Source organism: Boleophthalmus pectinirostris, unplaced genomic scaffold (genome assembly GCF_026225935.1).
Source record: "Boleophthalmus pectinirostris isolate CB_2022bp ecotype Guang Dong unplaced genomic scaffold, ASM2622593v1 HiC_scaffold_11, whole genome shotgun sequence".
Lineage (NCBI taxonomy): Eukaryota > Metazoa > Chordata > Actinopteri > Gobiiformes > Gobiidae > Boleophthalmus > Boleophthalmus pectinirostris.
The window spans coordinates 14,360,370-14,380,246 of NW_026570994.1; the positions used below are offsets into that span (position 1 = coordinate 14,360,370).

The following is a 19,877-nucleotide window of genomic DNA, read 5'->3' on the forward strand; positions in this document are numbered from 1 at the left end:
CAATCACCAGAGGGCGATAGAAGTCAGTTTGACAATTGACCAAAACAGACAAAATAGAGCAACAAATAAACAAACATGGAGGCACCCACAGAAGTGTTTAGATCGCATCTGTAGGAAAAGAGAATAGTATTTACTTGTTTTGCAGCTGGTTCTTGTTATTTTGTAAAAAGTTTAGCCTCCACTGTCGAGCTGTGTTCACTACTGCCCCCAGTGGCCAGCTCAGGTATAGCTCTGTTGCTCAGATTTCACATGCTCTGAGGAAACGGACAGAACTACGCAGAGGACGGACAGAAGTCTCTATGCGTATCTGTATGTGTCTAGAATGTGGAGCATAAACGAGCCTTTAACATGAGATACATTTGCAACACCAGCCAGAATCAGGTGCTCGCAAATACACAATGACCTTTCAGCGTCTATTGGGTGCTTTCCAAAAATCCATCACTACAATAGTCCATTTCACCTTATTTGTTCTTTTTTGCACTAAATCTCCTGACAGTTTTTGCCAGTCTGACAATCACAAATGCTCAACATCGTTTTGGGTCATACACTCATCATATATTTAGATATATACATGTACGTATATACACACTTATGTACTTATGTACAGTTTCATTCCTCAAGTTCACCCAGCGTCAGCTTCTCCAGCCAAAACAAATCAACAAAAGAGAGACATTTCAGGGAAGAAATGAATACCTGAAGACGAGAGTACAAAAATATTCCAATATTTTCGGTTGAGAAACTGTCGCCCAAAAGGCCCTTGGCAGTTGTTGGGAAATTGTAAATGTGTTTTAGCAGAGGTCTAATAAATCTCACTTACTTTGATTCTGAAACTCTGGAAAGTGAAAAATGGCAGTTTGCTCAACTTTTGTGCTTTCAAAAATGTAAATCTTTGTGCCCCAAGCTGTAAACGTAAACACCTGAGTCACCATAGTAACTATTGAATTTGTGACCAGATTTTCTGCATATTAAGTTTGTGTCGTCCAAAAAGGAAATGATTAGTCCTAGATCTGTCACATGTGCACAGAGAGTGTGTCTTAAACAAAGGCAGGAGGAGTCGGCTCTACAGACGGTTGATCATTGCATGCAATACTTATGCATAGGGTTCCACTCAAACTAGTTTGATGGGTTTAACTGCTTGCACTTCTCTGACCACCTGTAGAATATAAAGACTAATCTCTCTGATTAGAAAAACTCAATCCTCTTTTTTGCTCATACAGCGATATTACTCATTGCTGGCTTCATATCTATTTACACAGAGGGAGGCGGGGAGACGATGGCCACAAGTCCTGATCACAGTACATATGTCAGAAACCAAAAGAGGAGGGGTTTGACGACTCGATATAAAAACGAGTGGAGAACTTGGTCCGGATGCAGCCTCAGTGTTTGTGCTGTAGATGCAGTCTCTTCATCTCGTAGAAAAGCAAAGGATCAGGACAGAGTCACTCAGACGTAATAGAGCCAGTAGACCAGGTTGAAGAAGGAGAACACGGAGGGGAAGATGACGCGTGACCAGCGGTCGATGGCGTTCACGTCTGTTAGGTCGGGGATTTTGATTTTGAGCTGAGACGAGCGTCTGCGCAGTCGGCTGCGTTTCTGGGCGCTGCGGTCCAGAGAGTGGCGGCTTGCGGAGCGCGGCCCGATGCCTCCGCCCTGTTTACGGTACTGGATGTGCTGAGAGGCGGAGCTGTCCAGCTGCACCATGGACTGGGAGTTCCTGATGTCCGCCACGCTGGTGGTGATCTCGCCCCCGGCCACCTCGTTGTGGATCTCCAGGGTGGTGAGCAGGATGTTAGTGTGGCCGTGCGCAGGGTCCGCCTGGAGACAACCACAAACCCATTATCACCATGACAACACACAGATACAGTACTGATACTTTGCAGCTGATGTGATCATCATTCCCTGGGGGTGTGACGCTAACAGAAAGTACTACTCTGTCTAAAGCCCTCAGGTTAGACTTAATCTGAGTTTTATTTTAACACAATCTGACCAGAAAGAGCTAACTCAGTTGAAACTTCAATAAGTGAGATGATTTGTGCTGTTAAACAAATAAAACTTTTACAAATAAAATTATAGTCACAGGCTAGTTAGTCACTCTCACCTTTTTATTGAAAATCAAACTCCTAAACAGGACCATGAACACTCGTATTGACCACTGGCTCCTTAAAATGTGCTATTGAATTTTCAACCAATTTTCAACCAACTGTTTCTACTTTTTGCCTGTGTTTGGTATCTCCTGAACATTCCACCAACAGACATAGATGTAGAACACCCCCAGTGCGATGTCACTGCAAAGTATCAACACACGTGAGGAACACTCCCGTGCAGTGAGATGGTGACGCGTCATGCTAGCGCCATGGAAACAGGCAAAACCGCACTAAAGTCTAGTCTGGACTAACCACCCGTTTGTCCGAGAGTGACAGATGCCTCGGTGCAGACTTGGGGCAGACTTGGGGGTACTGGGGTCGCTGCGGTGACGTCTGGGGCGGGTCCAGACCAGGGCTTTTAGTGGTTTATCTTTGCACATGTCGTCGAGATGGATGGCGAGCGCTCTGAGGCACCTTAAAGTGACTTCAGATGGAGCTGCTAAAAGGTCAGAACAAGACTGCAGGCCCACACCCATCTGTCACTGACCACTTATGGGCCAGTCTATGGATAAAAAGTCTGTATTATGGGGTTTTAGCTTCCTGTTAGGTGACATTTTGAGGACTCTTTACAATTCAAAAGACATCATATTTTGTTTATAATTATCACTTTGAAACCCATGATGTGATCCTGTATATAGGCCTGTATATAAGCTTGTACTTCAGGGTTTTCGCTTATTGTTATAGGTGATATTTTTTGTTTTAAATTGTTATTTGCTATGGTAACGCCCCTCATATTTCTCCATTCTGAAACCAATGATCTGAACCTGTAAATCTATGGGTTCCAGAATGAAAAAAAACTGTCCTCAACAGGTCTCAGACAAAAGGAAACTTAAAACCACGATTAGGTCTGGAGCACTATGCACCTTTTCTTACGGTGGGTAAATAGAACCAGTATTAAACAGTGTGGCATTAAATGAGATCTGTTTCCATGGAGATGAGGAGGCGATGCCAAATTACGGGTCAGACCTGTGGATAGGCGACCCTAACCATAATAGGAATGTGTTTTTCAGTGTATTTTGATAATAAAAACAACTTTAAGATAAGTTTAAATGTTGACGATTTGGTGGGATAACACTTGTTGTAAATATAAATTATAGTTTTACACCAATCAAGAAGAAATTTGTGAAGAGAAGTTGAATTATATGTCGAAAATTACAGGAAATTGAGTGTTAGAGAGGCAAGACAATATCTCCATGCCGCATAAGAAAAGTTACATAATGCACTTTTAAAAACCCTCTGTCTCTGGGTTGTGCTGGTCTCAGGAGCTGCAGCAGGACTGTATAATATTTGTGTTTTTTATTCATAGGACCAGTGAGACGGACTGTTGCTTCTGTATTTTCTGTATTGCAGCAGAAAAATGGAATAACAACTGCACTGACATGAATATTTAAGAAAAAGTCATACATAAACTGGGGTGATTCAATACATAATTTATCAACTAGTTCTGAGTCTTTTTTGGTTTTGTTTAAAGGTGCATTGTGAGGAGCTATGCCCATTTCACACAGTCTGTGTTCTTTTTGAATGAATTCCTGTGCAGGTGTAATCTTTTGCCAAGCTCCCCCTTTTAGTCGACTAATCGCTCAGAAGAACTATGCCTATCACAAAAATTACAATGTTGACTTATCATTCAATATGCGAAAGCTGGAACAATATACTTTGAGGTACTTTTTCTTTTCAGTGAGGAGATTTTTGCCATTTTTATGTAAGGAGTTTCAGATTTGAGCTGTGGAGCATAGATAAAGTACCCTCTATGGCTTATTTATTTGTTGCAGATGAATATTTTTAATGATGCTGTCTATTTTAAAGTCAGAGGCATAAAGTTCTGTTATGATGATGGGTCTAAAGATTTTGTATTGTTTTTTAGTATTTACAGCTCTGGAAAAAAATAAGAGAACTTTCTTCCTTCTGCTGACAATGTTCCCCAACTCCGAGGATTGTTTTTTTTTCCCAGCAGAACAATGCTCCATGCCACACAGATAAGTCAATCAAGGTGTGGATGAAGGACCACCAGATCAAGACCCTGTCATGGCCAACCTAATCTCCAGACCTGAACCCCATTGAATAACTCTGGAATGTGATCAAGAGGAAGATGGATGGTCACAAGTCATCAAATAAAGCCGAGCTACTTGAATTCTTGCACCAGGAGTGGAATAAAGTCACCCAAGAACGATGCGAAAGAGCGGTGGATTACAAATCAGGGTAATTCCACCAAATATTGATTTCTGAACTCTTCCTAAGTTAAAACATTAGTATTGTGTTGTTTTAAAATGAATATGATCTTTTCTTCGCATTATTTGAAGTGTGAAAACATTGCATCTTTTTTGTTATTTTGACCATTTGTCATTTTCTGCAAATAAATACTCGAAATAACAACATTTTTATTTGGAATTTGGGAGAAATGTTGCCAGTAAATTCAAACATTTTACTCAAACACATACCTATAAGTAGTAAAATCAGAGAAACTGATCTTATTTTTTTCCAGAGCTGAATATGTAAAAAAGACAGATTAAACTCATGATTCACAAGTTTAATCTGTCTACATCGCAAGTACAGTTTTTCCTAGTACTTTCTGTGTATAAATAGTTGTTTTTGCATGAACTCCTGTGCAGGTGTCGGCTTGTGAGTGCAGTTTAAGTAAGTTTTGAGAGCTTTTGCCACGCCCCCTTTTCGATCTTCAGGACATGTTTGTTAGTTGACCAAGAATTTCTTTAGTCAACTAGAGTGACAACAGAAGAGAGATCCGAGGTTTTACACCACAATACTGCACATGAGGCTTTGGAAAAACAAAGAACACCGCTAATGCAATGGGGGGAAAGTCATACTGCAGCAGCTACCCACATGATGCTACGCTAATTGGCCCAACAACATGCAAGGCTCCATGGGAAATGCGGTTTCCGTCGTGATGGTTTCAATGAGGAGCAATTGAAAAAATATAGAGTACAGTACATGCATCGAGAATGAGATTTGAAATAGAAAAAAAAAAAAAGAAAAGAAAAGGGAGAGATAGCTCCGTGCGTAACACTTTGTAATGAAGATCAGAAATACAGTATAAGCTGATCCGCACAATGTCGAAAATGAAATCTCGGCGGTAGTCATGGCGATGTCTTATGGGATGTTTATCTATCTGGCGTTCCTTAGATAGATAGTGGATGGGAGGAGAGACGTGCCAAAAAGAACGAAAATTATCCATGTTTGTTTTGGTTTTGTTTTGGATGGCAATGACGGCGACGGAGGAGGAGAAGAGAGTGGAATTTCGTTGGATTTCTCACCGATCGCGAGTGGCGAAGACCTTTAATCTGATTGGAGCGTTTAAGGGAAGCGGTCCTACTACCTGCCTCCTGAAGGGATGAGAATGTTCAGTTGTATTTGGCAAACAACAGCAAAGACAGAAAGGTGCTAAGAACAGCTCTGGTTTTCCATAATCAAATGCAATCTATAGCTCCTGCTGTCGTCATGGCTATAATCGTTACCGTGGTGATGTGAGGAAAAATAGTTTGGTCAATTATGGATTAATTTGTAGAGCTAAGAAAGCACATAACAACAATGTGTAACAATACTCATCAACCATAACATTATGACCACCAACAGGTTATATTATTCCATTCAGTCCTGGACTACTTTTAACTAGAGACAGATCGATATATTTAAAGTATATTTTTACTTGTTGGCGTATTAGTTTTTGGTGCATTGGTACATTGTGCAACTTTTCTGATGGAGGGTCCATAAAGTGTTTTAAGATTAAGATGTCATTGACGTTAAACAGCTCTACCTTACATTGATCTGACCTCTAACTTGGTCTGGTTTGGTCTCCATAAAGATTTAATGTCATACTGTGAAACATTCCAGACAAAGCAGTAACATCTCCACTGAGAAAACGTTTGATGGACCCCCCAGAAAAGTTAAACAATGCAGCTTTAAGCCAGGGATGATGTTTGGTTTGTGCTGACTAATTACTGCATAAAGCTTTATTTTAACACTTTAGTGCGATGATGGCCTTCACATAATGAGATTACACTGCTCCACTATGGGTTCATAATAAAAACAGGGTTGTGGATGTCTAAATATATTTTCTAGTGAATTTATTTTTTTTCATTTATATAGTTTGATTATGCAGAGCAGTAAAAGGTATAGATATCCATTTATCCTAATCTAGCTTCTAACTGAAAACCTGAAAGTGGTCATATTGTTATTGTCAATAGTATTTATGAGGTACATAAAGTAACTCTCATAGACCTTAAAAATAGCACTTGCATTATTTTTTCCCATAGACGTACAAGAAAACATTTCATATTTAGAGTATACAACAGAGGCTAATCGGTTAGGGTGATACGTGGTAATTTAGAAAATTTAAGTTTAATTAAAGCATTGAAAAAGAATTAAGGCTCAGTGACCCAATTTAAATATAAAAAGTTACTGCCCCATTACTAATTAGCCTCCATTAAACTTTTAACCTCTTAATATATTTTAAAAATGTCTAAGGAGAAAAAATATATTAAAAGGTGCACTGTGCAAGTTTTCTGTTGAAGGGTCCACTACCTGCTTGTCTCCATGGAGATGTTATTGCTTGGTCTAGAATGTTCCAAAGTATAGATTAAAACAATGGGAGACAAGAAAGTTACAGCGCTACACTATATTACAGCTCAGATCTGTGGAGAGGCGCCACTATTCACAGAAGTATTTTTGAGCAACAGAAACACCTATACGGACATGTTTAATGCAATTCCATGGAACATTCTAGACAAATCAATATCATCTCCATGGAGACGAGCAGGTAGCGGACCCTCCACCAGAAAAGCTACGCAATGCACCTTTCATTTTGCTGCCGGAACTACTACTGCGCTCTATTCAAGATTTCTGGTATTGCAATTTACAAGTACTACAAATCTGACACAGGTATGCTATGTTTACTATTAGAAAAGTACTTTTAACTAACTCCACGCAGTAACCCTGTACTTACCCTTGCGGCGTCATACTTGGCCCTCTCGTTGTTGGCTTTCTCCGCCCTCTCCGCCAGCTTCTTCTGCATCTGTGGCCCCCGACCGAAGAAGATGTAGTTGACGAAGGCGTACTCCAGCAGGGCCAGGAACACCATGACGAAGCAGCCCATCAGGTACATGTCTATGGCCTTCACGTACGGGATCTTGGGCAGGGTCTCGCGCAGGTGGGTGTTGATGGTTGTCATGGTGAGCACAGTTGTAATACCTGTGAAACAAAATAGAAAAAAAAGAAGTTAATAAAAGTTGTTAATAATGCAAGATAATGTTGGGAAAAACTACTTCTACTTTGGCAAAATTTAACCAAAGTTCCCTGATATTTTCATGGATTTTAATTTATTTTAATTATCATTTAAAGGTGCACTGTGTAACTTTTCAGCTTGTTTCCATGCCGATATTATTGCTTTACCTTGAATGTCCCAGATTATAGCATTAGACTTTTACTGTATTTCTTGCATTTATACAGTTACGGGTGCAACTTGTAACTTCGCCTGGTAGCGTCTTCTGCTTGTCTCCAAGTTTAATGCTATAATGTGGAACTTTCAAGACAATAGCAATAACAAGCAGGTTGTGGACCCACCAACAGAAGTTAAATAATGCATCGTTCAGCTAAAAAAAATTGCAAAATATTGGAGAAATACAAAATTGAGACCGCTGACATAGTGATTAACAATTTAAAAACAAAATATTACATCTTTTGAATGTTAAAATGTCCTAAAAATGTCACATATTAACTAGTAATATGAAAATTGTTTTATTAATACAAATTTTGTTATTTTCTGAGTGTTTTCTGTTTGAGAGAAGAACTTCTAAGAGCCTAAATATGCATTTAAACATGCGTGACTGAAACAAAACACAACTCCAGGTCTGTTTTTGATGAGGAAACAACATAACATTGATAAATTTAACAAAAAAATAGCGGAATAAGGGCCCTTTAAATATTTTGTGGTACATTTATTGCACATTTGTTTTCAACTCTATTGTCATCAAGTATACAGCTATCTTGATTATGCAGCAAATGCAGTACATACAAGTAAGAAATGGTTACAGTTGAGTAGGTCATAGCAAAGTATTGTTTTGGTAGTACTAATAAAATGCACCATGGACAATAACAGCTAACCTTTAAAGGGCTAATTAGCTTCTGTCTTATCAAAATGTCAACAGCGAGTCTCCAAAGTGACCAAGGTCATGTATGGACTCAATTATTTTGCGTGTTTTGGGGAGCAAGGAAATCCCTATAGCTAAAACTTGACATGCCAATTAGCCTTAACCATAACCTCAGCATGACAACTCACAACAGATTCCCCACACTGCTGGTCCTATATTCATATACAGACGTTGGTATATTCTGTTATACTTACTCAGTGCTGGAAGGCAAAGTAAAAGTAATAAAGTGCTGTACTTATATGAAAAATGTAGGTATCTGTACTTTACTTAAGTACATTTTACAGTGGATAAAAGGCGACTTTTAATTCACTACATTTGAGGGCAGGTGTCTGTACTTTCTACTCCACGACATTTTTGAACAGGGCAGAAAGATAAAGGTAATTTGTACAGTTTGAGACCTGCTGAAAAGGCTGAAAGTTTATTTTTAACACAGTTGTAGTTTGAGCAAACAAAAATACACAAACACAAAACAGCCAGGGAAAAAACTATCAATTTCATCGTTTCTATTTAACAAAATCTGTGCAAAATACTTTTACTTTGTACTCTTTAAGTACACTTTTAAACAGGTACTTTAATACTTTTAAGTTTTTACGTTTTTTTTTTTTTTACATGTGATACTTTTACTTAAGTATTTTTGGTCTGATGTCTGTACTTTGACTTAAGTAACAAAATTGAATATTTCTCCCACTGTATTTACTTGAGTAACTTTTAAAATTGTATTACTGTATTGTATTAAACTGTACTTTGCAGAGTACTTTTCTAGCAGCATACTCTTACTCCTACTCGTGTAATATTTTTATTGAAGTAACAGTACTCTTACTTGAGTAAAAGTTGTGTATATTCTCCCACTGTGAGTAAGTCTATAAGAGACAAAAGCTTCAATTTTTCCTAATTTTTGTCTACGCTTTGTGCATTATTTTATGTTTTATTGTTACGTGCCACGGGAGCCTAGGGGGTGGCACGGTAACTGAAAAAGATGTTAAAATGAACCGGGTGTGGAACAAAACGGGAAGCGTGGTGAGGTGAAAAAAAGAAGGATATTTATTACAAAAACGTAGATAGAGATAACACAAAAATAAACAACTAAAGATCGCTGCAACAGAGGACCCACTCGTCACACTTCTCAGGTTGGCTCCGGCTTTTATACCCCCGCTGATTAGTAGGACCAGGTGAGGCAGATCAGCGGGGCGGATCCGGGGTGGGTGGATCTGAGGTGGGGTGAGGCAAGGAAAAAAAACAACGAGGACGGCATCCGTCACATTTATCCTTCCAGTTATATTAAACTCAAACTACAAATCAGACTGTTACTCTTTAAGTTACTCAAATTTAACAAAAAGACAGACAGAACATGCGTAAACAGCAGGTAGAAAACAGTGTCAGAGGATTTACAGAAAAAGAAAAAAGAAAGTCATTTCTGGGACTTGCACTTCCACTTACTATTATTTTGAGTTAACATCCCTCTTACAAGTACATTTTTAGCTACTCTTGCCGCCACAGTTCCTATATTTGCAAGCATATTCTATTTCTTTTATGGACATTAACTTTTGCACAGCGTTTCATCACAATATTTAGTCTGCAGATCATCACAAAACGCGCTGCGCTCTATCCCTTTAATTAAAACCACAATTACAGCTAGCCACACGGACGCGCATTACAAAGCTGTTGTTCAAAAATAACAATTGTTTTCATGTCGGGTGCAAAGACCTCATTTTCTCAGCTACTTTTTCCCTTGGAGCTTATTGCATTTTAAAGAGCTCATGATTCTGCTATTTTGTGATCTATGTTATAATGTTTACTCATCACAAACAGATCTGGAGTTGTGTTTTGGTTCATATAACACATCTTAAAGCCCAGAAGAGTCGAAATACAGCACATTTAAAGCTTATATATGTAACTTTCTCCCTAATTAGCTGAAAACCGTCTTCACAACAGATGCTAGTATCTTGTCACTAACCCTCGAGTCAAACCATGGCCCCTCTACTGGTTGGTCTGGTTGGTCGTGATAGAAACGGTGTTATTTTTAAATCAGAGGAGAGGGGGAGCTGTTTGTTCTTTATGGGCATTTCCACAGCGCGTTAAAGAGGCAGGATTGACCCAGTGGTAGAAATAATTATGTTTGCGGTGGTGAGATCGCCTGGTGCAAAACGAGAAGAGCATCAAAGAAAGGGCTAATAAGAGTCTATGGAGGAGTGGGTTTTTCCACTCAAGCCAAGGGAGAGGACAGCTGCTGTATATACTGTACACTTCCTGTTGTTAGTCCTGGTGTAGACCTGGTTTAGTTCTGATTTAGTTCTGGTTTAGATCTAGTTTAGTTCAGATTGGTATTGTTTTCATAGTTTGGTTAAGGTTTAGTTGACAGACAGACAGATACTTTATTGATCCTGGAAATTCAAACACACAGTACACAACCAAAGATATTCCTGATTTAATCCAGATTTGAACTTGGTTTAGTCTTAGTTGTGTTCCGATTTGATCCTAGTTGGTTTGATTCTAATTTAATCCTGGGTTAGTAGTGCTGTCATGGTTTAGATCTGGTCCAGGACTAAATTAGAGCTAAACCCGAATTAAACCAGGACTTTACCAGAACTAAAGTCCTGGTTTATTTCTGGTTTAGTCCTGGTTTATTCTTGGTTTAGTCATTGTTTAGTCCTCTTATTTAGTCTGCTTAGTCCTGATTCAATCCTGGTTTAATCTTGGTTCAAACCTAGTTTAGGTTAACCCAGGTTTATTACAAATTTCAGGTGCTTTCACACGGACAGCAGTTGATGCGCACCAAACGTTCCATCTGGATAAGCTCTTAGTTCGGTTCGTTTTCGTTGGTGTGAAAGCATCAATCACACTTGGATCCGCAATAAATCAAGTGGACAGAGACCAAAAAAAACAAAAAAAAAACAGGTGGTCTCGGTCCACTTGGCTCTGGTGCGGTCCCTCTGGTGCGAACGCCAAGTTGGGTCCAAACCATAGACAGAAGGTGCAAACGAACTATTTGAAATGCATCATGGGCATGCGCCTGCCCAATGGCTAGCGGTCCGTAGGTTTGTGAGTCCGAGCTCCCAGGGGCAGGGAGGCGTACCCCGCGGCTCCAATGGGAATGCCACTGAGAGAGATGATGCGTCTCGGCTTTGTTTCTGAGATGTCTGGCGTATGGGAAAGCCTCAGAGTCCCTGAGCCACGTGCAGTCAAACCTGTTAAGCGCAGGAGCCTTGGATATATGTCAATTGGAAAAGTTTTAGTTCATTTGCAGGTGTAAAAAATGGACCACACTGGAGTCTATATGCTATATAAGACCAGTTTTATTGCCTGGTACAGACGAAATAATAAAAACTAGCAGTGTGAAAGCGCCCTATGTCTTACTCATAGTTTAGTCTTTGTTTAGTCCAGATTTGATCCTGATTAAGTCCTGAGTAAATTCTGATTTAGTCCCAATTCAGTCCTGGTTTAATCCTGGTTTAGTCTAAAGTTAGTCCAGTTTTATTTGTCTTTCGTATTAGTTTTATTATATTGCATGTTTAGCCATAATTTCTGATTTGGTCATATTTTACACCAAAATTTTATTTAGTTTAGTCCCGATATAGTCCTGTTTTGTACAGGCTATTGTCTTGTTTTATTCATTCACTGTATTGACTGTACTCTTAACCTCTGGAGTCGATTATCAAAGCAGCAAACCACATCACAGTGATCTTACGCCCTGCTCCCCTGTGCCCCAAACCAACATGGCGTCTCGTGTTGTAACCTGAGCGCAATCTCGTTTTACCTCCACGGACACGGGCGAACGAGGGGTACGCCGGGGGGGTGAGGGAGTTCATGCTTATCCTCATTGAGATGCAAAGGTCTGGGTCATCAGGCAGAAATAACTCATTAGAATAAAAGAGCGCATGCATCTGGCCCCCAGCTCCACGTAACCTTAAACAGGAGGCGGAGCCGGTTACCAATGACGACCGCCACCTGGTTACACGCGTACGCTTTCTACACGGATCACGAGAGGAGGCGGCCAAATGAGGGGCCCCGAGGTAGCTTTAGCATGTATAGCCTTAGCATGAAGAGTGCTAAAAAGAGGTTCAGAACAGCTCCAATTTCACACTCCAGGTGATTGAAAGCATGCGGGAATTAGTAGGAATTACTAGCAATTTTATGCACACTTGGTTTTGACTTATTTACATGTTGACCTTTACTTAGGGCGACCAGACAGACGTCCCCATTTATACGGGACAGTCCCAGTTTTGAGCCCTGTGCCCCCTGTCCCAGCAGACTTAAACAAAACCCGTGATTTGTCCCAGTTTTATACAAGAAATGCCCCAGGTGTCCCTATTTTTGACCAATTTGATACCTGCCAACAGTAAAGAGAGACAGAAACTGTAATTTGTTTAGATAAAATACAGAAAAGCTACTTAAAAATGACCAAAACACAAATAAAATGTGTTGTGTAAAATGTATTGACTCACATGAATGGTCAATTTTCCTTAGTCACGCACTCGTTTTTCACAATTTCATTATTACTAACCACCAAAAATGGGGATGTCCCAGTTTTTTATGTTGAAAATCCGGTGACCCTTTACTTTAGGTTACATGATTTCACTGTTCACTGTTAAAAATCTTAATATCTTCAGTTTTACATTTAGTATTTTAGTTTTTCATGCATTTTTTAAATATTTTTTTGACCCTGGTCATTCCTAAAGCCCGCTCAGCTTTAGCCACTCCTCATTTCAGTGACTGAAACCACCTTCAGACTTTAAAACTTCTGTTTGTCTATGTCAACTTTTAAAAACTCCATCCAGGGTATTTTACATGATCACTGCACATGCTTTTAACGCTCTTATATCTTTAATCTGCAAATGTTTCACTGTCTCACGTCTCTATTCACTGTTTCATTTTATGGTTGATGTGTGAGTGTATTCTGTTTGTGCTGTTTTATACTGCTTCTTCAGGTCGTCATTGCAAAGTCATTGTGTTCTCAACTGACTTACCTGGTAAAATATTGAATAAATATTTTCAAAACACTAAGTAGTCTAAAAGTACTTTCTAGATCTGCCCCAAATCAAAATGACAATAGGCAGCTTCAGTTTGACATATGAGAAAAACTACAATCTTTAAAAATCTTTATATTTTAGTTTTACATATATCTTATTTTACTATTTTCAAAACACAAACTAGTTCAAAATCCGCCACAAATCAAAACCAACGTTACAATTGGCAGCATCACTTGACATATGACACCTCTCTTCCGATAAATAAATACATATTCATGCCAACTCTGACCTCCTGCTCCGCCATGATCCTATATCTTATCCCATTATGGATCTACGGCAGGTAGAGCTCCGTCACTTTGCCACCTCCACTGGAAACAAATGGGGCCTATCCGAGCGGGACGGGGCTGAGGAAGGGGAGGGGGGACATACCATAAACTATACGGTGGTCCGGGATAGCTAAGGTCAGTACAGCCTTTAGCGTGATTTATCGGTACATTACAAGGCCCGGGCCACATATACAACGCTGTGTGGTGGCGGTGGGGGGTATGAGGGGGTATGGGGGGGGTGTTAGGGTGCAGTTTCCTGTTTGGATTGCAATTGGCTGTTGTAATCTCACGGGTGTGTTTTTTATAGGTGTTCCCACATCTGTCTCATTACTCTGTGTCCTTCACTGCTCCTCAGTCATGTCTGTGGCTGGTTCGGGGCTAGATTAGACCTTGTTAAGGCGTAGTTTGCCTGTTTTAGACCGGGTTTTGACCTGATTTTGACCTGGTTTGGACTTGATTGACTTGGGGCTGTAGGCCTAGTTGAAGGGGAAATATGTAACTTTTTCAATTTGGGTAGAATTTTCCCCTCCACTTAACTATCTTCTATTTATTCAATTACACGTGAACACCTTCAATAACATGCATTGTTATTGTGGGTGTGCTTGCCTCTCCACAGATCTGACCTGTAACTTAGCCTGGTAGGGCCATCTGCTGTGAAACAAAAGCAACAACCTTTCTATGGACAATCAGGTGGCAGACCCTCCCCCAGAAAAGTTACAAAACGCACCTTTAATAATGATAATACTGGTTCATTCTCTGCACTCTACGATGGTAAGAGATTTTTGTAGCCACAGCTGCCCCGGGTCATGGGAACATGGCTGTCAGTCTGTGTCAATGGATTCTGACACACTATATTCACGCTCACAAATTGGGTTAAGTGTCTGGTTCAAGGACACAAAAAAAGCATGAAGTGTTATCAGTTATGAGGCCGTTCTACAGCCTGAGCCATATTTTGTCTTTCTGTTTGTTTTAATTGCTCAATAATACTTTCTCGCTTACAGTTAGTCCAAAACTCTGCTGCGCACCTTTTAACTGGAACCAAAAAACATGAGCACATTACCATCGGTTTTAGAGTTGATTTTAAGATTTTATTGTTTGTTTTTAAAAGCTTTGAATGGACTGGCCCCATGGTATATTGTTGGACCTCATCCAAATTTACACCCCCGCGCTCGCTTTGAGGTCCGAGGGCCAGCGCCAGCTCGTGGTGCCTAAAACGAGACAAAAAACAAGGGGGGACAGGACCTTCTCTGTGGTCGGCCCTAAACTCTGGAACACTCTGCCCCCCCGCGTCCCAACAGCCCCCACAGTGGAGTGTTTTAATTCTCACCTTAAAACCCACTTTTATCCTCTGACTTTTAACATCGCATGAGTTGTGTGGTCCTCTGTGTCTTTTATTTACTATTTACTGCTATTTTATGATTTTTTTGGCTTTTGCTTTTATTGGTTTTATTGTTTTAGGACTGGTATGACTACATTTTAGCCATTGACCTTTTTGTTGTCTTTATTTTGTGATCTCTGTGCAGCACTTTGGAAACCGTCTAAAATGTGCTACAGAAATAAAGTGGATTTGGATTTGAATAACATGGGTTGACGGTTTGATCCCCATTATCATTAGGGTTACGGTTGTTGTTCCCTTGGGCAAGACGCATAACACGCCTTGCTTTAAGTGTTTTCATACAATGGTGTGTACTGTGATTATGTAGGTAGGTAGTTTAAACCCTCTTAAAAGGTGCATTGCGCAACTTTTCTGGTGGAGGGTACGTCACCTGCTTGTCTCCATGGAGATGTTACTGCTTTGTCAAGAATGTTCCACGGTGGAGATTAAACTTATCTATCTCAAGGTCAGATGGTCAGATCTGCGGAGAGGAAGTGTTGACGTTGATGTGTTTAAAGTCATGCCTTGGAACATTTTTGACAAAATAATCACACAGATAAGTTGGGTGAAATGTCTGGCTCAAGGACACCAAAACAGCATGAACCTTCATAACCGTTCAGTTATGGAGCTGTTTTACCACCTGGGACCATATTTAATCCTTCTATTAGTTTTAATTGCTCAGTAACATGGGTTGAAGGTTTGACCCCCATTATCCCCCATTATCATTAGGGTTTACTGTTGTTGTTCCCTTGGGCAAGACACATAACAGGCCTTGCTTTCAGCATACAATGGCGTGTAATTGTAAAGTGTAAAGTGTGATTATTATTTTTTATCATTATTTTAAAAGGTGCATTGTGAAACTTTTATGGTGGAGGGTCCGTCACCAACTCTATCTCAAGGGACACAACTAAGGCTACATTACAGGTCAGATCTGTGGAGAATTGTCTCTATTCACAGAGATAATTATTGTATTTTTAAGTGGATGTGGATGTTTAAAGTCATACCATGGAACATTTGCAATCACATCTCCACGGAGACAAGCAGGTGATGGACCCTCCACTAGAAAAGTTGCGCAGTGCACCTTTTAAGATATAGAAGAACTAGGGTTTAAAACTACCTCCCGTTTCATAATCCCACTTTACTTACGCGCCATTTTGGGTTCTTCAGGCACTTAATATATTTCACAAATCAGTTGTGAGTTTATTGTGTTCTATCGAAATGATTAAAAATTATTAAAAAATAAATAAAATTAATGTTTTATTTATCACATGCGGACATTGTTTTTTCCTCAGAAACTACATCATGTAAATATATAATTCTTTGTCCCAATCAGACAAACAAACAACAAAGAGAGATCAATAAAGTATGCCATGCAATAGTCTGAGTCCTAGGAGGTTAAACAGTCTTTTCACGTCATGGTCTCTTGTTTCGCATTTCTTTCTGTTTCTGCTTTGTGATCCATTATGTTCTTCCTTTTGTACGTCGTCTTGATGAGTCTGGTTTAGTCCTGGCTCAGGTTTTGTTTAGCTCTGTCCCCGTTCACTTCCCCATTGGCTGCTTCAATCTCCCGAGCTCTCTCTCTCCTCTTTTTGTTCGCCACCTCTGTTCTTTATAGGTGTTCGGCGAGCTGTGCCATTACTCTCCGTCCTTCACGACCCCCCCCTTCACCCACCCCATCGCGAACACACACTCGAACAATTTAATCAAGTCGTCCTGGGCCACCCCTCCTCTTCCATCACTCCCTCGCGCCATCCCCGGAGAGAAATATAGTTTTATGGAATCCCTCTCTCTCCCTTCGCTCTTCGCTTTCTCGCTCTGTCTCTTTCTATTGTGTGCTTTTCTTATCAGCTAACTGACTGGACCTCCCCCCCCACGCCCCCTCTCCCACACACACACACACACGCTGATTTATCCTTTATCTTACCGTCCCAAAGCCCCTCGCCATCACTTACTGCCCTTCGAAGTCCCCTCCCCCGTCCACTCGCCACCTCTCCGTCCCTCACCGACGCCACCCGGCAATCAAACCCCCCTCTAATGGCCGACCGATAGCCCATTAGCGACGTTGGCGGGCTTGTGTGCGCGCGTTATGAAAAAACAAAAAGGAAAAAAAAAAAAAAAAACACGAATCCGACTGCCGTAAAGACGTTCTCTCTCTGAATGTTAACTAGAAGCGGCAGAGGCGGTAAATCACGGCGGCGCTAATTGAACGGATCTCGCAAATTGTTCGAGCGCTGGCCGGCTTTGTGTGATCGCTTTGGGTTTCTGTCACAAAGATGGATATTATTTAGTTAAGGAGACAATGGATTCACACGTTTGATTAACTTTACATCTTCTTCCCTCTCCCTGCACTGTAAAAGAACTGCAATAGTCAAAAGCAAGAAGTACAGTACAGAAGTCCGAGTCCTTTTTTCCTTCAAGCAAAAAATACAGTGCAAATGAGCTACCGACGTTTTAAAAGTTGAGAATTTAGTTGTTTAGTTGTCCTGGTTTAGTCCTGGTTTAGTCTTGGTTTAGTCTTGGTTTAGTCTTGGTTTGGTCCTGGCTAGGTCCTGGTTTAGACCTGTGTCAGTCCAATTGTTTAGTCCTGGTTTAGTCCTGGTTTAGACCTGGTTTAGACCTGTGTCAGTCCTATAGTTTAGTCCTGGTTTAGTCCTGATTTAGTTTAGTCCTGTAGTTTAGTCCTGGTTTAGTCCTATGTCAGTCCAGTATTTTTGTCCTGGTTTAGTCCTGTAATTTAGTCCTGGTTTAGTCCTGGTTAAGTCTTGGTTTAGTCTTGGTTTGGTCTTGGTTTGGTCTTGGTTTGGTCTTGGTTTGGTCCTGGCTAGGTCTTGGTTTAGACCTGTGTCAGTCCAATAGTTTAGTCCTGGTTTAGTCCTGGTTTAGACCTGTGTCAGTCCTATAGTTTAGTCCTGGTTTAGTCCTGTAGTTTAGCCCTGGTTTAGTCCTGGTTTAGTCCTATGTCAGTCCAGTATTTTTGTCCTGGTTTAGTCCTGTTTTAGACCTGTGTCAGTCCTATAGTTTAGTCCTGGTTTAGTCCTGTAAGTTAGTCCTGGTTTAGTCCTTTGTCCGTTTAGTCCTGTAGTTTAGTCCTGGTTTAGTCCTGTGTCAGTCCTGTAGTTTAGTCCTGTAGTTTAGTCCTGGTTTAGTCCTGGTTTAGTCCTTTGTCAGTCCTGTAGTTTAGTCCTGGTTTAGTCCTGTGTCAGTCCTGTATTTTAGTCCTGGTTTAGTCCTGTGTCAGTCCAGTATTTTTGTCCTGGTTTAGTCCTGGTTTAGACCTGTGTCAGTCCTGTAGTTTAGTCCTGGTTTAGTCCTGTAATTTAGCCCTGGTTTAGTCCTGTGTCAGTCCTGTAGTTTAGTCCTGGGTTAGACCTGTGTCAGTCCTGTAGTTTAGTCCTGGTTTAGTCCTAGTTTAGTCCTGGTTTAGTCCTGGTTTAGTCCTGTAGTTTAGTCCTGGTTTAGTCCTGGTTTAGTCTTGTAGTTTAGTCCTGGTTTAGTCCTGTAGTTTAGTCCTGGTTTAGTCCTGGTTTAGTCCTGGTTTAGTCCTGGTTTAGTCCTGTAGTTTAGTCCTGGTTTAGTCCTGGTTTAGACCTGGTTTTGAGCTATTGATATTTTGTAGCTGACGTTATCAACATTCAGTGGGGCTGTGATGTTAACTAAAAGCACTACACAGTTTGAAACTCTGTTACTCATTAGACTTGATCTGAGTTTTATTTTATTTATAAAAATGTTGTTACAAAATACAAGTTATACATTTTTATACAATTTTGGATAATATAGGAACTTTAAAGGCTTGTTCCCAGTCAATTTAAATGATATAATATGGGGAACGTAATCAAAATCGTCAATAAATCACACCAAAAATATCATTAGACCTTATCAGCCATCCGTTGCTTTGGATTCTAAACAATGAGGAAACCTGTATCGGTCGATCTCCAGAATAGACAACACAATGAGGTTAAAGCAGCTGATAAAGATAGATAGACTGATACTTTATTGATCGAGAAAGCTGGGCATCTGATTTACAGCCGACAGCAAATTAAATGTCAACAACTGCCGAGGAGGAGGAGTCCGACGAGGAGTCCGTTTAGATTCAGACAGTAATTCACTCCCTCCACACTTGTTCGAGATGAGTTTCTTTGGTGGCCACAGCTGCCCTGGGGCTGACTGCCAATCTGTCTCAGCAACCTGTGACCTTCAACACCAATCTCACTTAGTCACACACTATAAAAAGTGGATAAAGTGCCTTGCCCAAAGACACAATGGCATCTTATGGTGGTTGTTTGTATGGGCTCATGTTGCTGTGTTGTCTTTGTGTTAAAGTTTGTGACCCAAGACAAATTTCTCCCATGAGAGACCATAAAGGATTCTCTTATCTTATGGAGATAAAGATGGACTGCTTACTTTTTTGTGTTACAAGATGATGAAAATACTTTGTCTAGAGCAGACATGTCAAACTCAGGCCCAGGGGCCAAATTTAGCCCATGATATAATTATATTTGGCCCACGAGATCATATCAAATATGTATTATAGCTGGCCCACCGACTACAGATAAGCTATAGAGACATTATTTATTAAAATTGTTGTTATTATTTTATATTATGCTTGTTCTGGATTCAGTGTTTATGCAAAACTATTATTAAACATTTATTTTAATAAGAAAAGGTTTAACATTATATATCTCGAAAGAAGAGAAAACATGCAGATGTTGCTGAAATTTTTCATTAAATATTTAGTTTGGCCCATGACTTAGTCCCAGTTTTTAATTTCGGCCCTCTGTGAATTTAGAGTTTGACACCCCTGGTACAGAGAGTTCCACAGTATGGCATTAAACGCATCTCCATGGAGACAAGCAGTTAGTGCCGATCTGTGGAGATGGAGAGGGGTTGTATGTCTGAGTGATAAA

The 19,877-nt window shown here is 40.3% G+C and overlaps 1 protein-coding gene across 2 annotated transcripts in view; it reads right to left on the bottom strand.

The window, feature by feature from the left end:
* Nucleotides 1-1,443: 1,443 nt before the first annotated feature.
* The window catches only part of LOC110153283 (gamma-aminobutyric acid receptor subunit beta-3-like), a 174,596-nt gene continuing 156,162 nt past the window's right edge, over nucleotides 1,444-19,877 (bottom strand). The window contains exons 9-11 of one of the 2 annotated variants that reach the window (XM_055163606.1): nucleotides 7,102-7,346; nucleotides 5,414-5,482; nucleotides 1,444-1,815 (exon numbers count right to left, since the gene is read on the bottom strand). In XM_055163606.1, coding sequence (XP_055019581.1) covers nucleotides 1,444-1,815; nucleotides 5,414-5,482; nucleotides 7,102-7,346 — 686 coding nt within the window. The remainder of the gene's footprint in view (nucleotides 1,816-5,413; nucleotides 5,483-7,101; nucleotides 7,347-19,877) is intronic. The other variant, XM_055163613.1, reaches the window with a different exon arrangement.